This window comes from Fundulus heteroclitus, chromosome 2 (genome assembly GCF_011125445.2).
Source record: "Fundulus heteroclitus isolate FHET01 chromosome 2, MU-UCD_Fhet_4.1, whole genome shotgun sequence".
NCBI classification, from domain to species: Eukaryota; Metazoa; Chordata; class Actinopteri; order Cyprinodontiformes; family Fundulidae; genus Fundulus; species Fundulus heteroclitus.
Genome location: NC_046362.1, coordinates 7,799,253 through 7,819,411, shown reverse-complemented (window position 1 = coordinate 7,819,411; position 20,159 = coordinate 7,799,253). Strand labels below are relative to the sequence as shown.

The window sequence follows — 20,159 nt, the reverse complement described above, 5'->3', positions numbered from 1 at the left end:
TATGAACGGTCCTTTGCCTCGGCCGACACAAAAAGCACAGAAGCGCACACTGATCCAGGAATCAATGTGTGCTTAATGTTGAATTTTTATTAATATCGTAATAATGTGTAAAATTCTAAAACAGAGAGGCTGTTATTGTCTGATTTTAAAAAAGTCATACTAGTATGGGAGATGTACTTCAGAGGCAGAAATAGCTCAGAGGTTCTAAGACACGGCGCATTTCCATCTTACTTCATGTAATTCGATGATGACTCTTAGCTTTGGGTGATGCCAGCACGGTTTGAAGCAAACATTTGAAACAAGGAGCCGACATTAGCCTCATATCATCAATCCGATGCTTCACCTCAGACTATGACATAAAAAACGTTTTATTTCTTTTTGTTGTCCATGTTTGATCACTTGGAGTCCGCCATGAACAGATAACCTGCTACTATGACATTTGTTCAGCTGGGCCAAGCCCTACATACGGCGTAGATTAGCCGATTTCCACCATCCTGTGGGTCAATGAGAAAAGCATCAGTGTGAACCTTCAACAGATTATGGGGAGACTCTTGCCAACCCTTGTGGATGGATTAAGCGTTAACTGAGATTATGGTATTATTGCATGTTTCTGATGCTTTTCATTAAAACTGGGAAGAAAGCCTCTGATCAGCTCTTAGTTATGATCATTTCCACTGCAGTATCTCTACAATGTGGAATGGATGTAGTTAAAATTAGGTGTAGGGGGCCTTTATACCCAGAGGATCTGGCTGGATTCTCTGGTAGTACCACCATGAGGTTGACATTTTGATTTTAAATGATAAATTGGTTGATTGCTCCTCGGATGGATTGCCCAAACAGCGCCATCAGGGCTTTTAAGTAACACATTGTGAATATGCAGTCAGTCAGACTGAAAGTCTCTGTGCTGCCTTTGCGGTTGTGAAAGAATTAACCACACAACGGGATTTAATAGCTTGTTGAACCATGTCTAGCAGCAATAACTTGAATCAGGAAATGTTCAGTCTCTCACATTGTTATGAATTCATTTGGTCCTGTGAGTTCAGACAGGTTCGGGGGCAATGCCTTCTGCAGAGCTCTCTAATCAGTCCAGACATTGTCCTGTTAAATGCCTCGGTTTCAGTCAAACTTCAGCTGTCAGACGGTCGACCTCACATTTGGCTTTAGAAAACTTTCATGACTCAGCAACTGTGAGGTGGTCAGGTGACGCAGATGTAAAAAGGCCTAAATCACCACCCTGTTACCACCGGGCCTGACAGCTGTTTGATATGATTGGGCTGCTTACACTGTGTTTAGTTTACAGCAAACATGCAGCAAGGTGCTGAACATTTTATCCCATGTCTCGACTTTGGTCTCATCTGATCTGATGGTCTAAAGGTCATTGTTCCAGAGACCTTGTGGTTCAGCGACATGCAACTTTTCCGATTTAAGGGAAGCTGCCAAGATAATTTAAGAGGGAGGCTTTCTTCTTGCAACCCTTTCAAAGAAGCCACACTTGGTCCGTATTTCTTTCTAATTGCTGTCAGATTTAATATTTACTGCTAACTGGGCTCTGTAGACAGTGGTATTGAGCGCTTACGTTTTGTTTGCAGTTTCTCTGAGCATTGCATGATCTGACCTTGGAGTGAATGTGATGGGATGTCCACTCCTGGAAGGATTGGCGACCCTTTGAACTATTTCCCACTTGTAAATCATTTTTCTCACGGCAGAATGATGGAGCAAAGGTGGGTTCAGAAATTTGCCTTACAACCTTTTTACAGATTGATGGACTGTAGCTATATCACTTTGATTGATTCTTATCACTAAACTTGTGGACCGCTGAACATCCAGGGGACAGATTTCATTAATAGGGATGGAAGAACCTCGTGCTTTTGATGACACAGAGTTGAGCTGAAAACCTTTGCAGTAGTATTTTTTGTTCTTTCTTTTTTGAAAAACATTACTTTCAACCTCATATAATTATTTTATTTTATAAAATAAATGAAAAATAAGATTTTTTTACCAAATAACCTTGTATTGTTTAAATAAAAAATAGAATAATGAAAATAATCACTTTTTTCACATCCTCAGGTCAAAAGACGATGGTTTTACACTCTTGTGGACCAGTCAAGAAAAAAAAAAAAGAAAATTACTAGACCTTTTGAAATTGCTCTGCGTCATTCGGATTCACAGAAATGTGAACATTAGTTGTAATTACAAGTGAATATGAAGCTGTTCTAAGAGGCCCGAGTGCTCCTCTCCGAGGTCACGCCCCGGTGGAAACAGCAGCGTTCCAGACAGAGCTCCTTTGTTGCTTTAGTATCTTCTTGTACCAGTCATTCAGTGTCGCCGAGCAGCCGCCCTGCAGGCAGCCATCAGCAGAAGCTAATGCAGTCTCTTCTCCTTCAGTTCACCTTAAAAAAAAAAAAAGAGATGGACAGATGGACACCGTCTCTCTGGGACACTTTCTTCAGGAAGGAAATGAATCAGATCCCTGTGTAGCTGGACGCCGCCTGCGTTCATTGTCCTTAAAGCTCTGCGTTGTTGTCAGTGTTACAGTCTGCTTGCATATCAACCCTGCAGCCTCACAGCTGAGTCTTCATAACGTGAAACCAGACAGGCCTGCGGCTGGATCTGCTGAAGTGTCGCGACTCTGACCTGTTGCCTGTCGTTCCAGCTTCTTCTTTGAAACAGGGAGGGGCGTCGCTCCTTGACCAACGACATGACTAGGTCACCTCTTAGTGATCACACAGTGCACAGGCCAGCTGGTCAAAAAAACCCTCATCTGTCAGACATGAAGACAGCTTTAATGTGTCCATCGGGGAGAAAATCTGCTCATCACTGTGTTGCCATGGTGACATCAACAGGGAGCTACATCCTCCAGTTCAGCTCAGTGAGAAGGCAGTTTTAAGGGTGTTATCCTAAACCTTTCACGTTTTGTGGAAGGTATTTGTGCGTCAAAAGCACCAACTTGAATGTATTCTATTAGGGTTTTATGTGACAGACCAACAATAAGCAGTGCATAACTGAGTTGTAATGGAAAAGGGTTTACTTGTTGCATGATGCGGTCATCACCATGTTTCACAGTGGCTATGGTGTGCTGAGGGTGATGTGAAGAGTGAGTTTTTCACCATAAATATCATTTTTGCATGGAGTTAAATTTTGCACCATCTTCCCTTCTTCTGACTTTTTATGACTTTCTTTCACAGTAGCTTTTGACTTGTTACTCGTCCATAGAGGCGTGATTTGCTCAGTGCACGGCTAATATAGCAGCGCTGGCAACAGAATATCCCAGCTGAGCTGTGGATCTCTGCAGCTCCTCCAGAGTCACCATAAACCTCTGAGCTGCGTGTAATGCTCCCCTTTCTCTTTGTGGTACTCTTTGTTTTTCAGTGTTTCCTAACAAATGCCTTAGGCCTTCAAAGAACATCCGCATTTATGCTGAGATTAAATAATATATAGGCGCACGCTGCTAGCTAATTAGGTGACAGCTGAAGGTGATTGGTTGCACAGGGTTTAATTTAATGGTACCAGAGAACACGGGTCAGAATTTACATTTATCTGCTATTTGGTCAATCACTAAAAATCCAAATAGAACATAATGAAGTCATTTTCGCTGAAGTATCTCTATCGTAAACAAAATGTGAAAAACAAGAGTGAATACCTTAGCAATCTCCTGTACATCATTATTACATGACATCATCCCTGATAGAAAAGACAGAAATGTGGCTACAGGATTTAAAGGCATTCAGCCTTTTTTTGCATTGCCGTTTTAACAAAAAACAAGATCTGTTGAAAACTGCTAATATACTTCTGATTATCATCTCTAAATCAATGACTTACTGAGACATTTATAACTAACAGATGGTACCCATTTGAAATAATTTCTTTCATGTATGAAATTATATGTTGCTTAACTGAGCTCAATGAATCTAGAGACTGATAGAGACTCAGATGCTTTCTTTTTTTAGGCTGCCATCATTAGCTTTTGTTTTTTGGAAGCGCCTGGTCCAATGAAATAAAGTACGGATGAACACCACATGCTGTCTATGTTGATGCTAAGAATTGACGTAGCAGAATATAAGAATGAAATCTAGAGCTGCAAACTTAGGGAATGTGCTAAATGGAGCCACTGAGCTCTTCCTATCATTAGACTTCCTTAATGTGTAAACTTTTTCTTCTTTGTTGTCAGTACCTCTCCATAGCTCTTTTACCCGTACGTGGGTAGAATCTTGAAAATGATACCGTGTACGGTTGATCTGCATTCAGCAGTGCTTTGGGGTAGAGATTAAAAGGAGTTAAAGCGTATAAAACAATGTTTAATTGCTTTCTGGTTTGGGGTAACCAGTGACCTCTTTCCTGCTCCAGCTTCGTTTCTAGCCCTGAGGCCCAAGTGGGCTGATCGTCTCTTTATAGGGATTGCCCCACATAAGGTGGAGATGGCGGTTTAGTAACTCTTCCTCACACCCACCCTCACACTCTTCTTAAACACATGTTTGGACGTGATCCAGCAGGAAGTCAATGCACCACAGAGGCTAAGGTCTGGCAACATGCCGGTCAGATCGTTGTTTGCCGTCAGGGCTGAGCCGCTTGGACTCTGTTATTCTAAAAAATAAAACTAATAACAACATGTTTTGTTTCTTATCTTACAGGGGAAAGGACTCTGCACCATAAAAGCGATGTCCTAGAGATTGTGGTGCTTGTGAACCCGTCAGTGGACACTGTCGTATCAGAGGTGAGGTGGATGCTTTCTGTCAACAAGCCTGTTTTTGTAGAGAGCAAGAAAAAAGGATTTGAAAGGACTGCTGATTGTTACACGGTCATCAGAAGCAGCTCCGTCTCTCTGGTTCGGAGGATGAAGCAGAAGAGTGCTCATTTTCTTGTTAATCTCGACACAATTATTGTGCCTCTTCATCCGTGATGCGAGTGTTTTCTGCTCTGTCCTGACCGTGGCGCCTCTCCTTTAACTGTCCTCTCTGTCTCTGTCTGTTTCTCTCTCTTTGTCCCAGATCCAGTCTCTCGTGACAGATTCCGCAGGACACAAACTTCTGGTCTTGAGTGGCCAGAGCTCAGATCACGGTGGCCTTCTTCTTCAGACAGGAGTTTTCACCCATCAAACCTTCTCCCAGATCTTTGCTGATCCTGCAGTGAGTCCCTCATCAATTGTCCTACTGCGACCCCAAACATCAATGTGTTTTTTGGGAGATTCTATATGATAGACAAACTCAAGGTAGCTCAAAATTAGGAAGTGGAGGTTAAAGTAAATCCATGGTCACTCTGGAGGAGCTCCAACAACGAGGATGGAGAATCTGTCAGCAGAACAGTTATCAGTCCTGAACTTTACAAACCTGGCCCTTATGGGAGGGTGACAAGAAGAAAGCGGTTGCTGAAAGAAACCCTTGAGAAGTCCTATTTGCAGATGTGTAGAAGAAGGGACTCTGATGAAATGATACCAAGATTACTCATTTTGGTTTACACTGGAAACGTCATGTATGGTGGCAAACTTTCACCTCACATCAACTTCAAGAGATTGCTTTTAAAGCATAGAGGTGGCAATACATTGCTGTGGGACTCCCTTTCCTCAGCAGGGGCAACAAAAACTGTAAAGAACTGATAGGAGGATGGATGGAGCTAAATAATACAAGCCTGGAAGAAAGAGCTTCTCTGCATTGCCACGCAGCCACATCTGATTGGTTCTCCCCAAAGGAGGCTAGCTGAAAAGGAGTAACCTCACTCACCAAAAACAAATACCTATTTTCATTCTGTCTGCATGTTGAGACCTTATCTCCTAAAACCAACACAATGACAGGCATGTGTTTGTTCATTCAGCCTCTCGGACTTCAGCACCAACTCTCAGCATCACAGCCTCTTTAAGTCACTCCCGTAACAAGGTGACCTCCATATTTCACAGTGTAGTCTTCAAAAAGCTTATCAGTGGAGGGATTTACTGGCAGATTCATTAATGAAAAATTGCTTTTAAGAGGCTTATCAGAGGCTAAGCAGATTGTATTGGTGAAATATTACCAGAACAGGTGTGCCATGGTGAACCAAAACCCTGGTTACCGATGAAAACACAAATTAAGGCTCTTAGCTTCGGTTGAATGAAAAATATTTACAGCCGTATGCAAAAGTATTCACTCTCGTCTAACCTTTTTCACATTTTGTCATATTATAAGCAGAGAAATAAACTGATACTGCACGTCACCGTGAAGAAACCCTCCTCACACTGCAACATGGAGGTGGCAGCAGCATGCTGGGGAATGGCTGAAGTTAAAGCACATTCATGTATCAGAGTGGCCCACTACAAGTCCAGACCTAAATACAATAAAGAATCCGGGCAGAGACTTGAAGACGGGATCTTTATAGAAGCTTTATTTAGCAAAGACTAATGGGCAAAGAGCTCTTTCTTTAGATGGGCAAAGCATGTAGAAACGAACTCCAAACAGACTAGTAGCTGCAACTGCAGAACAGACGTGCTTGCCACACTTTGTGTTTTTAAAAAACCTTGAAAACCGTACATTATTTTACTTTCATGTCACAATAATGCAATAGTTTGTGTTGCTCTATCACATGAGATCCCAATGAAAGCGGTTTTGGTTGTAATGTGGAAAAATGTGGTTCAAAATGAATGGATTCTCTTGTCAGACACTGTGTGTCACAGTAACCATTAGAGCCTTTGTTAGAACTACCATCCCTACACTTATACATCTTAATTCCCCAAATGTTTCATGTTAATGGATACCAACATTCAAGACATGCTTTGTCGTCTCTTTTCTGCAGGTCAGTGAGTTGCTGGGAACAGCAGCCCCCAAGCAGCAGGCAACACTCACTGTGTCCTGCCGTGGGGAGGTGGGCTGGAGCTCGGTGGGACAGCAGCCCACCCTGCGGGACTTCCTGGAATACAAACTTAACCCGGAGCCCGTTCTCCCCAAGATGGAGGGCGTCACAGAGTTCACAGAGTACGTCTCTGAAACCGTCGACGTCCCCTCGCCTTTCGACCTGCTGGAGCCCCCCACCTCCGGAGGCTTCCTGAAGCTGTCCAAGCCATGCTGCTACATCTTCCCCGGAGGACGGGGAGACTCGGCACTCTTCGCTGTGAACGGCTTCAACATCCTAGTGGACGGAGGCTCTGAGAGAAAGTCCTGCTTCTGGAAACTGGTCCGTCACCTGGACCGCATCGACTCAATTCTGCTCACTCACATCGGAGCTGACAACCTCCCAGGTATCAATGGGCTCCTTCAGAGGAAGATTGCAGAACAGGAGGAGGAGCGGTCACAAGGCTCCACAAACTACAGTGACTGGATGAAAAACCTGATTTCTCCTGAGCTTGGCGTCGTCTTCTTCAACGTGCCAGAGAAGCTCCGTCTGCCAGAATCCAATCTCAAAGTGAAACGCAGCATTGAAGAGGCCTCGCTTACGCTGCAGTACCTTAGTAAACTAGGAATCAAGCCGGACCCCCTGTATCGAGTGGTCAGCAACAACATCGAGCCCATCACACTTTTTCATAAGATGGGAGTGGGGAGGTTAGACATGTACATTCTCAACCCTGTCAAAGACAGCAAAGAGATGCAGTTTTTAATGCAGAAGTGGGCTGGCAATAGCAAGGCCAAAACTGGCATTGTGCTTCCCAATGGGAAGGAAGGAGAAATATCTGTGCCCTACCTGACATCAGTCACTGCCTTAATCGTGTGGCTACCAGCCAACCCTACAGAAAAGATCATCAGAGTGCTGTTCCCGGGGAATGCACCGCAAAACAAGATCTTAGAGGGGCTGGAAAAACTGAAGCACCTTGACTACTTGAGGTATCCCATAGCCACACAAAAGGACATAGCCTCAGGAGCTCCTCCATCTGTTATTAAGCAAACCAAGCTAAAACAAAGAACAGATAGCAAAGAAAGTCTCAAATCATCCCCTAAAACTACTGCAAAGACCCCAAAGAAAGAAAGCGATGGACAAGACGACGTGTCAAACACCACAGAGGCAAAGAGCGACTCTGTGAAGGAAAACGTGGTAGAGAAGAAAGAGGAGAAGAAGCCAGCCAAAACCATAAAATCCAAAACTGAAGTGCCAGAAAAGAAAAAACTGAAAGAGAAAACCGTGAAAAAGCATTCCAAGGAAAGGCCGTCGAAAATGGACGAGAAGAAAGACAAGGAGAAGAAAGAGATAAAGAAAGTGAAGAAAGACGATTCTGCCAAAAAAGATGAAAAGAAAGAGGCCAAGTCCAAAGAGGACAAGAAGAAGGATGCATCCAAACCTGAGCTGAGGAAAATCACCAAGCCCGACCTGAAACCACTCACCCCTGAAGTCAGGAAGACCTTGCACAGAGCAAAAGCCTCAAGTAAAACCAAAACTGGAAAAAGCAAAGCTGCGAAGGCTGAACCTGCTGAGCCCAAAGTAGACGAAGCGAAGCCTGAAGTTATAAAACCCGAGCCCATCGAGGGAGTACTGCGGGGGGCTCCAACAGCTGTCTCCACACCTGAAGACCTCACCAAGGATTTTGATGAACTGAAAAAGGATGAAGGTAATGCTGTATTAGCAGAGCTACCTGCGAGTAAAAAGGATTCCCCTGAGCCGACAGCAGAGAGCCAAATCCAAGAGACGACCGAAGCTCCAGATGCAGTTTCAGAACTCCCACAGAAACCAAAGTCCCCTGAAAAGGAGGCACCTGCCCCAGAGGCAGAAGCAAAAACTGAAGTAAGAGACGAGGCGTCCACTGAGGACAGGGAACTGGAAGAAGCTCAGACATTTGAGGATGAGGGAGCTGCATCTCAAGACGAGGAAGAGGTGGAGGAAGAGCCCCCTGCTGCAGTACAGAAAGCAGTGGAGCAAGAGGAAGATGAGGAGGAGGATATGGGGATAGGTGTGGATGAAGATGAGTCGAAGTGGACGGAGGCAAAGGATGATGGACTTGACAGGAAACACGAGACAGAAGAAATGGAGAAATCAGAATATCTGTCCACTAAAGCTCTGACAGCACAGGAGCTCCAAACGACTCCATCTAAAGTGGAGAAAGAGAAAGAAGCTCAGATGGAGGTGGAGGAGGAGGAGGAGGAGGAGGAAGAGGAGGGACTGGAAAAACCTGAACTGGAAGAGGTGGAGGACTTAGACGTGATAGCAGATGAAGAGATCAAAGTCCAGCCTGAAGATATAGTTGAAACCAAAACAAGTGGGATTGTGACTGCGGCGGCCACAGAAGGAGCCACTGCAGCCGAACCCGTCTTCTACATCCAGGACGAGCTGATTCCCGGGTACTCCGAGACCGAGCAGACCATCTCTGACGAGGAGATTCACGAAGAGGCAGAGGAGAGAATCCCTCATCTCCAGTACGACGTCGGTGTCTACGACATCTCTGTTCCAGACAAGACGGGCTCCTTTGTAGACATCCATGGCATGAGGGAGATGCAGGCAGCTGCCATGGCTGACAAAGCTTTCATTCCAGGCGTGCAGGAACAAGTATCTGTTTTCACCAACATCATCACCGCTCCTCTGGCGGAAGAAGAGCACGTGTCCTCAGCAACCTCTATCACAGAGTACGACAAAATGTCCTCCTTTCCTACGTCTATTGCGGATGATCAGTCGGTGGCGTCTGTGGCCGCGCCCCCTGCCGAGGAACCACTTAAAACCCCGCCTTCTTCTTCGACAGCAGTAAGCGCCGGCCAAGGCAAGGAGCAGCCACGCTCTGCAGGAAGCCTATCACCACCTTCCTTGGAAGAGGACAAGGTGTCCAAGTCTCCATCCAGTGATTTACATCTCCCCATCGCAGAGGAGAAGATGGCAGCTGAGGTGCCTGACAAGTCAGAAGAGGAAGAAGAAGAGGAAGACGAGGAAGAAGACCAAACCCCTAATGTTGACATTTCTCTTGAAAAACTCCAAGAGCGCTATGCCGCGTCCCAAATCTTGCAGGGCAAAGAGGCGGACATTGTGGAGCTTTCTGACCGTAGATCTCCTGAGAAGACTCACCATGACATCAAACCAGTCCATCTCCCAGTGGAGGAGGAAAACATAGATGCAGTAGCACCCAAAGACATTTCATCGGTTGTGCCTACGAGACCCTTTGGATCCGACTCCGTGACCTCAGAGAGCGAGGAGCGTTGCTTCAGTCCGGATGACATCACAGTGAAAATGGCTTCTCCTCCGCAGTCCGGACCCTCGAGTGCAGCTCATTCTCCCATTCACCAGTCTCCGGATGAAAGCAAGATAAAGGTTTTCCTGGAGTCGGAGTTGCTGAAGGAGGCGGTTCTTCCGGGGGAAGTCGCCACAACGGTCAGCCAAACCAAAGTCAAGGATGACCAGGAAGGTGAGAAGCAGAAAGAAGCTGACAGGCAGAAAGTAGGCCAGTTTGAAGAAGTGTCTGGGGGATCTGAGGACAAGTTGTTGGAAAAGGACATTAAAGAGGTTCAAGTAACGAAAGAGAACGAAAAAGAGATTGCCTCAGTGCCAAAAGATGAAGGAAAAGAGGCAGAATTAATGCCTGCTGTTGCATCAACCTTAAAAGAAACTAAACCACCCATTGGGGCCGTAGAGGATTCCACCCCATCATCCGATGAAGAAGATCCACACAGCTGTGTCAGAGAGGAGGAACCTAAAGTGCCTGGATTAGGTCAATTCCCAGAGGAGAAGAAGGGTTTATTGGATCATGATAAAAAAGATGACGATGACGAAGATAATGATGATGATGATAAATCTGCCATTAAAGCCACCAGTGCAGAGTATGAAAAAGATGAAGAGGTTTCGGGTCTGAAAGAAGTGAAGGAGGAGGAAAAACAGAAATCTGTCATTCAGGAAGCCGTTTCAGCCGTAGCGTCCGTTGTGGATGAGAAGGTAGAGAAAATCTCCATAAAGGAGGATGTTTGTGACACTACACCTACTAAAGCAGAAGGAGCAAAGGACACTATAGCTGCTGATGAAGCTGTGAAGGGTGAGCACAAAGAGACAGAAAAGGAGGATACGACTAAAAGCAATGAACAAGTCCAGAAAGAAGCTGTGCCTTCTGCAGTCAAACAAGTCGAAGATGAACAGACAGAGAAAGAGGGAATACAACAGCATGAAGTTGACCTCAAAACCACCGGTGACATAAGGGAAACAGAGGTGGAGAGGGATGATATATCTGATAAGAAGATTTTAAAAGACGATGAGAAGAAAGAGATGGAAAAGTCGGATACATTTGATATCAAGACCCATGAAAAAGATGTTGAAAAGGTCCAAACATCAGATGTCAGGGATGTTAAAGAAGAGGGCCAGAGTGAGGAAAAGACAGATGACGTGCCAATTTCTGAGTCTTCCCAAGATGAGAAGAAAAAGGAGAAAGAGTCATCGGAAATCAAACTGCAAGAAAAAGAAGTGGAAAAACAAGATGTGTCGGCCATTAAACCCTTCACAGATCATGGAGAGGAGCAGATAAAAAAAGATGAGGAAATTAGTGACACATTTAAAGCTCCTTTTGCCAGCAAAGAAGATGATGAGCAAGAAATGAGGCCAGATGCAATCCGGACGCTCAGCCACGCCAAAGTGGAGGAGAAGGATGAGACAGTGAGTAAAAAGGAGATCGCTACCGACTGGATGCCAAGTGAACAGGAAGAGAACATCACAAAGAAAGAAGATACCCCACACAGTAAACCTTGCCAGGAAGAAGATAAAGATATAACCAAAAGCAAAGATGATGCATCGCTATTTAAACCTCCTGTTGATGAAGACAATAACCAGAACATGAAGAAAGGAGGTACTACGGCTCTTCAGTCAGGGACATCTGAGGAAGAGGAGCAGCTGCTTAGCAAGGAGGAAATCCCTGGTGGCAAACCAACAACTGAAGGAAAAAGGGAACACGAAGAAAGTAAAGACACTGATGGTGCAGTACAAGCTAGCAAAGTGGACACAGAGCCTGAAGTCATACGTAAAGATACTGAATCCCCCGATACCATAACTAGCAAAGAAGTAAAAGAACCACTTCAAACTGAAAAAGCAACCACGGATGGAGGAGAGGAGCAGCATAAAACACAGGAAGATGTCATGTCTGCTTTCAAAGCAGCGCCAATAGTGGAAGGAGATGCGGTAATAAGTGAGTGTGTACCGGCTGTCAAAACAACCAAAGATGAAGCAGCCCCGAAGGATGTCAGTAATGAGGCCTCTCCCACAAAAGGAGCTGAACAAGACAAAGAAATCAGTAAAGAGCTCCACGCAGAGGGAGCAAAAGAGAAGGCAGCAGAGCAGGAGGAAAAAACAGCTCTCAAGCCGTCCGAGGAAGAACACGCGACAGTTCAGGGTCACAGTGAGGATATCCTGCACTCCAAGGAGGGGGAAGATACATCTAAAGACATGATTTCAGACATAAAACCCTGCAAAGAGCAGGAAACACAAGAAACGACTGGTGTTTCCTCAGATACAGAGGAGCAGAAGAAAGTTGAAGCCAAGGATGATGAGACATCAGATTTAAAACCTGACAAAGACGAGACGAAGAAGACAGTGATTGCAGAACCTGACGTCACGAAAGAGGAAGAAAAGATCGATGTTACTAAATATGTATCTGGTACCGAGAAGGAAAAGGACACAGATACTTCTGCTGAAACCTCTACGGATGGAAAGCTGCAGGAAAAAAGAGACATTTCTGTGAAACAACCCCCTGAAGAGGATATTATTGACCAAAAACCCATGACAGAGCAAATGAAGCAGCTTGACTGGACTGACACCACAGACAAGAAAGAAGGGGATCCTACTGAACCATCCCCTGGCACACAAGACAAGGAGCTGTCAAAGGCTGAAACGCGTGAAGAGGAAAAAGGTGAAGTGAAGCCGGACGGTCAGGTTGTAAAGGAGGCACACATTCCAACAAGTAGCATCACAGAGGAGAAAGTTGGCAAAGACAATTATCCCACTGAGTCCCAATCTAAGATGGATGATAGAAAAGAAACGAGTGTTAGTGATGAAAGTACAGATCGAGAAGGTTCTGATAAACTGTCTGGAGTCCAGCCGGGGAAGGAAACGGCTCTCAGAAGGAATACTTCAAGGATCTGTGCCGAAAGATGTCATTGGTATGTCCTTTCAAGATATCCAGGCGGAGCCACTAAAAGAAGATAAAGAAAGTAAAGTTTTTAGTCAGGAAGAGAGGATGGAGAGGGAAAAGGACGATGCACACGTTGCCGAATTGAGCAAAGAACAGAAAATGGAGAAAGAACAAGAAAAGGACTACACTTACGAGGACATCAAAGAGGAAAAGACCAAACCGGCTGAGGATGTAAAGAGGATTCCAGAAAAGGATCCTGCACACATAAAAGTAGACGATGTCGCAGAGAAAGCAAAGCCTGACTACCCAGAGGCAGATCAAACCAAGGAGGAAAAATGGGAGAAAGAGGAATTGCAGGAGAAAGACCTGGAGAAAGGCGTCAAACAGCCAACACAGGAAATATCTGGAGAAACGATTTTAGCTGCCAAGTCAGATTACAAACCTGCATTTGTGGTCCAGTCATCAGATGAAGACAGAGAAGACGAGGAAGAGGAGGACTTCTGTATGGGAGGAGCCGGTTCCCGGCCTTTGTCGGTGGAGTTGAGAAAATCTGACCATGACGTTTCCTCGGTGTGTGCAACTTTAACTCAGAGTGACCCAGCTAAACCACTTACGTCTCAGCTTCCCACAGGGATCATACCCACTCTGACGATGCAGGAGCCCTCCCTGGATGAGGACATCAAAGACTCTGGAACAGAAGAAACCATACTTTCACCCGAGGCTGACAAAGATGTTGTGAAAACAGATGCCACAGCTGCACCACTCGCCAAGCCGGAGTCGACTATTGATATGGTGACATCAAAGGAGGAGGAAGCAGTTTGCAGTGCCACAGCCGTCAAAGCAGAACCGGCATCAGAAACAGCCGAGACAAAGCCTGTGTCGTCGATAATATCCAGCACTGACAGCCAACCACGGAGCGGCACACTTTCGAGCACAGAAAGCCAATCCAGTGTGGAGGAAACACTTCTGCAAGACAAACATATACTGTCTGAGGCGAGGTCGGGTGCGTGTGGTGCAGAAAAGACAGAGCGAGACGAGAGACAAGCTAAAGAAGCAGAAAGGGAGATGGAAGGAGAAAGGGAGGTGGCATCTCCAGGACTATCACAGCCTTGTTCATATTTCATGATCGATAAAGAATATGCAGGTGACCGAGACTCCATTGGAACTGGAAAAACAGATTCAAGTGAAAAAATTACCTTAAAGACAGAGATTATAAGTCCAGGCCTCAGAGAGGAGACAGAAGGCTTTGGTGCTTCTAAGTATGAGCCAGATGAAAAGCCCATCCCACAGGACCAAGATCTGGAGAGGAGAGAAGATATTGAGGTTTCCCTTGGCTTCGATCTCACTTCTGATATATGCATTGATGACAACCGCAGAGCAAGCCAGGCGGAGGTCGCAGGAGCCATGTTCCTGTTAGACGATCAGTACAAGGAGGAACCCCTGTCCTTCAGCCGAGTCGACTACAGCCCAGTGTCCCTCACAGAGAGCGAAAAGAGCAGCCACCACAGCCCAAGTGCCTCCCCGAGAGACGAAGACAGAGAGAAAGGGCAAGAGGAGGAGAGTCAGAGAAAAGAAAGGGCAGATTCACCTTGTGCCGATAAGAGCTATTTCTCCACAAACATGCAAGACAACAAGACATCCCAAGCTGCTGAATCATCTTCATTTAGTCCCAAAGTGGACAAACCTGAAAAATCCGAGAAAGAGAAAGAAGACATGAAGGAAGGAGATGCTTCAACTTCTCAGATCCGACCATTAGAAGACGCTGAGAGAATTTCCTCCAGTGCTGCCAATCAGCCAGCGGCCATCTCATCGCGACAAGAAACGATTTCTGCATCGAGAGGTCCCTCAGACCTGGGGTCAACCAGTGGACATTTAGGACAGATCACAGAGAAGGAGAGGACCGAAAAACGGGATGAAAAATCTGCTGAGTCATTCAGAGTCAAGGAGGAAGGTTCTGATGGCCCAAAGGAAAAGGACGGTTCTCCATCTGGTCGGCGTTCACCTGCTGAAAAGGACATTTTACCTCAACACGCGTCGTCTTCAGTGAGCCAGGACAGGCCAAGTGACTCGAGGAGCGGTGCCACAGCCACATGCATAGGACATGATATAGATGATAATGTTCTGGCATCTGATTACAGTAAAACTAGCAGCTCTGTTGCTTGTAAAGCCCTACATTTTCCAGAGGAAAAAGAGCTCCTGATGGACAAAAGGCTCCTGGTAGAGGGAGAAGATTTCAGCGTCGATGACGATGAAGAGGAAGATGAAGAGGAGGAAGAAGAGGACGTGTTGAGTGATGTAGACATGGAAAAAGGAGCAAGGGAGCAGTCTGAAAAAGAAATATGCCGACGTGGTCCTGATGACGGTGCTAAGTTGGAGGAGACGGAGGACTCAAATAAAATATCTCAGTTGTCTGAATCAGATTTCCTCAAACAGCAGTCAAGCTGTAAAACAACTCCTGATGATGGCTCAGCTGTACCAGACAGAGATACGGGCAAAATGGACGGAGATGACAAAGAGGAGAGTATAATTAGAGACACAATGGCTTCACAACCTCCTGACACAGAGAGTCAGGGTGCAGACAGAACAACTAGAGTGGATGAATGCGGTTCTACGGCACAAGATGCTCAAAAACACTCCGTTGAATCAAAAGTAGAACCCAAAGACAAAGCAGATTGTTTACCTGAACCTACAACAACAACAAGGTCACCCACAACAGATCCCATTTCTTCATCTGAAGCGATAAAAGAGGAGGACGTCAACATTTCACATTCATCAGAGTCTCAGCGTGTGACAAAGGAAACAACAGAAGCAACATCTATGAGCACATCGATAACCAGCTCTCTGACATCTGATCCTTCTGAGGTAATAACCAAGCCTACGTCTAGTCCTCCGTTTTCTGATGGTGGGGCTGATGTCGGGCCGAGCAGATCAGAAGGTTTATCTGAGCATGTTCAAGGTGAGGATAGTCAGGTCGGGCTGAATTTGGACACGCAAGAACCATCTGACCTCTCAGATGCCTCCAGCCAGTCCAAGCCAAGCGACGTCAAATATTTCAGCCAAAGTCTAAAAGTTCGCCAGACCACAGACACCTCTTCGGGTTGCTCCTACACCACCCTAACATACTCTTCTTCAGCATACTCTTCTACATCGTACAGTTACTCGTCTTCTCCGTCAACCTCTGCTCTTTTGAGGCGGGACTTGGGAGAGAAGGTGGCAGCTTTCACACCAACCTCTGAGGTACCTTTGGCCAAAGAGGACCCTCCGTTCAAAGCACCATCTCCAAGCTCATGCTTTGGGGGTATCCAAAGAGATGAGTACATGGAGGTGATGTCAAAGCCCGCAGAAGAAATGTCCAAACCGCCAGCTCTGTGCTCATCCACCATTCCCAAGCAGCCTGAGGATCAAGAGCAAAAGCCGAGTTCTGAGATACCGGCCTACGTCCCTGCAAGTTCTCTACAAAGTTTAAAACCAGTAAGTGTCCCTGACAGTCCATCTACATCAGAAGCTCGCTGTGATGTAACTCCTCTCCAAAGGGCTGACACCTCTGACAAAGGGTCTAAGGAGAAGGAGCCTGAAACACTTGAATGTGAGGATAGCACCCTACCATGTCGCATTGAATGTCACAAAATCCAAGTGTCTGACCCAAAGGAAGCTTTCCCCTCAGCTACTGAATCACATTCAGCAGAGAGCAAAGGCACACAGAAACAGGCAGTGACCATCACCTCTTCCAGTACTGAGTCTAAACTTGGTGGAACGACAGAAGCAACTCAACATGCAGCCTCAATAACTTCACCCAGTCACAGTGGAGCCATGCCAACCTCATGTGCCCCGCCAGACCTAAAGGATGAAAAAACAAAGGAAGCTACAGCCCTTATAAAGGAAGATGTCCACGGAGAGGAAAAAGAAAAAAGTGGAAAAGATGACATGACAGAGACAATCAGGGACATGGGTACCAAACAGAAGACAGAAGAGAAGAAACCGGATGAAAAAACTTGTGAAGGCAGAAGTACAGAAGACAATAAAGAAACAGCTGACGCTCAGGTGAGCAAGAAAATAGCAACCGGGAAAAAAGAGGAGGCAGAAAGAGGGGAGGACAGAAGCTTATTGGGGAAGCAATCAGAGAGGTTAGAGCTCAGGAGAAAGAGCAGTTTATCTGACTGGGAGCTTCTGCATAGGCCTGAGGACTATCCAGGTACCCCTCCACCAGACTACGACGATGAGGAGGAAGAAGATGAAGAAGAAGAAACCAGGGAATCGAGGGCCACTTCTCATGTTATGTCCATGTCCACCTCAGCAGACCCTTACCACACAGATGCACCTAGCAAAGGAGACATAAAGACTGCTCGCCCCTCTAACCTTAACACCGGAGCAACCTCTTCTGCCAGCGCTGAGGCCTACTCCTCCTGCGAGTACAAACACCGCAAGGGCGAGCTTTCTCCATCCTTCATCAACCCCAGTCCTCACCAGCTCTCCAGCGACGAGGGTGAAGAGGAGGGACACAGTGACCGCTCCCAGGAAGGAGATGAGGATGATCACGAACAACATTCAGTAAAAAGGAGGTCGCACAAGCACAGGGGCCATCACGCTCATCATGGTGACGCTGGACAAGGGACACACCAGCTGACCGGGGCTATGTCCTCTGGTTTGGCTGTCACGTTAGCTGGGGAAGAAACACCTCCGACATCAGTCAGCGAGTCATTACCTTCGCAGTCAGACTCTGATGTCCCTCCTGAAACCGAGGAGTGTCCATCCATAACTGCAGAGGGGAATCTGGACTCTGACGAAGACGCAGAGCATCTGCCAGTAGACAAATCCGCCTCTGGAGCTGGGAGCAGCCACCATGGATCTTCACCACGCTCGTCTCAGAAACCCCATGATCCCCTTCCAACCCCTATGAAGGACCCCCTGCCCCACCCTCCCCATCCGGATGTCTGCATGGTCGACCCAGAGGCTCTGGTCAACGGCCACAGCAGCACTGAGAAACTACTAAAGAAAAAAGGCCTCAGAAAGGGCAAACCAAAGTCAGCCTCGCCTGCTCGTAAGGGTGACGCCAGGAAGAGGTCTTCTACTCCAGTCAAGTCCAAGGACTCCGCCTCACCTCGATCCGCCTCGCTCAAGAGAAAGGACGCAGACAGAAGTTCTAAACTGATCAAAATGTCTGAGATGCAAGGCTCGAGGAGTGAACTCCTCAACCCTGGGAAAGGGTTGGTCAACGGCACGAGGAGCAGTTCAGGTGGGGTATCGTCCTCATTTCCTTCAACACAACATCACCCTGCAAACTTTGTAGATCGCAGACTAATTTAAACTGAATTCAAATTACGATAGATATGTCGAACATGCAAAATAATTTTCCAGATTGGAAGGTGAATACTATTTGCCGTTCACCTCTTTTGGTAAATGAATCCAGTTTGTAGCAAAGCTTGTGACTGATTAGGTCTCACATAGCCAAACCTTTCACCAGAAATCCTCAACAATAGCTATGTTAATATGCACAACATTTCTCGATCGTATTGAAATATATTCGGATTAAAAAACAAATAATTGTACTGCACAGTTTGTATGGGCACACAATTAATTAATCCAATCATAATGTGTGTGAATATTTACCTGATTTTATTCAGAATTGAACCACTCTGACATGCGCAGTGATCACATTTCCCTAAAAAGGAAACCACAGAAGAAGAAATTCCTTCTTTGCTGAACAACAAATAAATAGTAAACAAAGCAGTATTATACGGGTTTGTTTGTCTTCCGAGCGTCCAGGATGGACTTGCACCAGCTTCTATTTATGGTTGAAACAATACTGAATAAATAATAATTTTGAGATCTGTTATTGTTTCCAACAGAAAGGTTGTATCAGGAGCCCCGACAGCTTTGCTTCCCGACATATTTCCACCACTCAAAAAACGCGGAAATATGTCACGCTTACGTTGTGCACACATGCGTACTCGGGTCAGTTTGCCACATTCAGAATAACTTGATCCATACAAATGTTTACATGTATGTCGATCAGATTATCAATCATGTCAATTGGCATAAACCACCCCTCTCATTCAGATTGCATTTTAAACCCGATTGAGCTTAATCCAGTCGTAATATTCCGATTGGCTTGTTTACGTGATGCATTTTTATTCCAATTGGTCGTTTATTCCGATTTCTTTTGTCCATGTAGAACGTAGCTACTGTTGTAAAGTAACGATTATTATAGCAGCAATAAAGGCAACAATATGGTAATTTCTGTTTTTTTAACTTATACCATCAGTCTTTGGGTTTGGTTAGCATTGAATGCTGCCACACCACCTCTGCAAAGTCTATAAAGGTTCAATATGTTCAAGTAAAATCTATTGGAGTAAGAATCCAATAATAGAAGGACTTCAGTGAATCTTTAAAGACTTTAAAGCTTTACTGTAGCAACCAGGTGAGAAGGTTGGAATCTTGCACTAAATTAGATAAATACCAGTGGAAAGATGCATTTTTCCACTGACACTGAAAGCAAATCAATAATTTTCAATATGACATTGGAAAAAAGAAGTTAACTGAGAATGGCTACTCTTTTTCTTTATAAATTGATAATACTTTTGTGTTGTTAGAGGTAATTAGTTCAGTTGATAAATGGGCTGCTCACCTTCATCCCACTAATGTGTATCTTTCCTCATTTCCAGGAAACAGCTCCCAGAAAACTAGTGCAGCTGTTCCCCCAGGACCACCTGTGTACGTAGACCTGGCCTATGTGCCCAACCACTGCAGTGCCAAGAATGTGGACCAGGAGTTCTTCAAGAGAGTGCGGGCTGCATACTACGTGGTGAGCGGGAATGACCCGGGAAGCGGAGAGCCAAGCCGTGGCGTTCTGGATGCTCTGCTGGAGGGTAAAGCTCAGTGGGGCTCCAATTTACAGGTACCCGCAACCTTTATATGTTCGTCAACACAAAAGGGAGTTTTCTTTTATCAAAGGCAACATGTAGACTGCCTTGCAAAAGGGTTTACGTTTTTCTCATTATCGCATGTAAAGAGCACAAATTTCACTGTATTATATCAGGATTTTTTTGTGATAAACCAAAATAGAGTATAAATTAAACTTGAAAGGATTTTTTTTTTTTTTTTTTTTTTTTTTTTGCAAATACAACTCTAAAGTGTCACATGCATTCATATGCATCCCCTTTACTCTAATACAGTTATCTTCAAAAGT

General features: G+C 45.4%; 1 protein-coding gene across 2 annotated transcripts in view; it reads left to right on the top strand.

Annotated features, from left to right (window-relative positions):
• Nucleotides 1-13,222, top strand: part of map1ab (microtubule-associated protein 1Ab) — a 75,168-nt gene extending 61,946 nt beyond the window's left edge. For both annotated transcript variants that reach the window (XM_036146984.1, XM_021316392.2), the window contains 3 exons: nt 4,629-4,711; nt 4,986-5,123; nt 6,757-13,222. In XM_036146984.1, the coding sequence (XP_036002877.1) occupies nt 4,629-4,711; nt 4,986-5,123; nt 6,757-13,047 (6,512 nt within the window). In that variant the 3' untranslated portion in view covers nt 13,048-13,222. The remainder of the gene's footprint in view (nt 1-4,628; nt 4,712-4,985; nt 5,124-6,756) is intronic.
• Nucleotides 13,223-20,159: the final 6,937 nt, after the last annotated feature.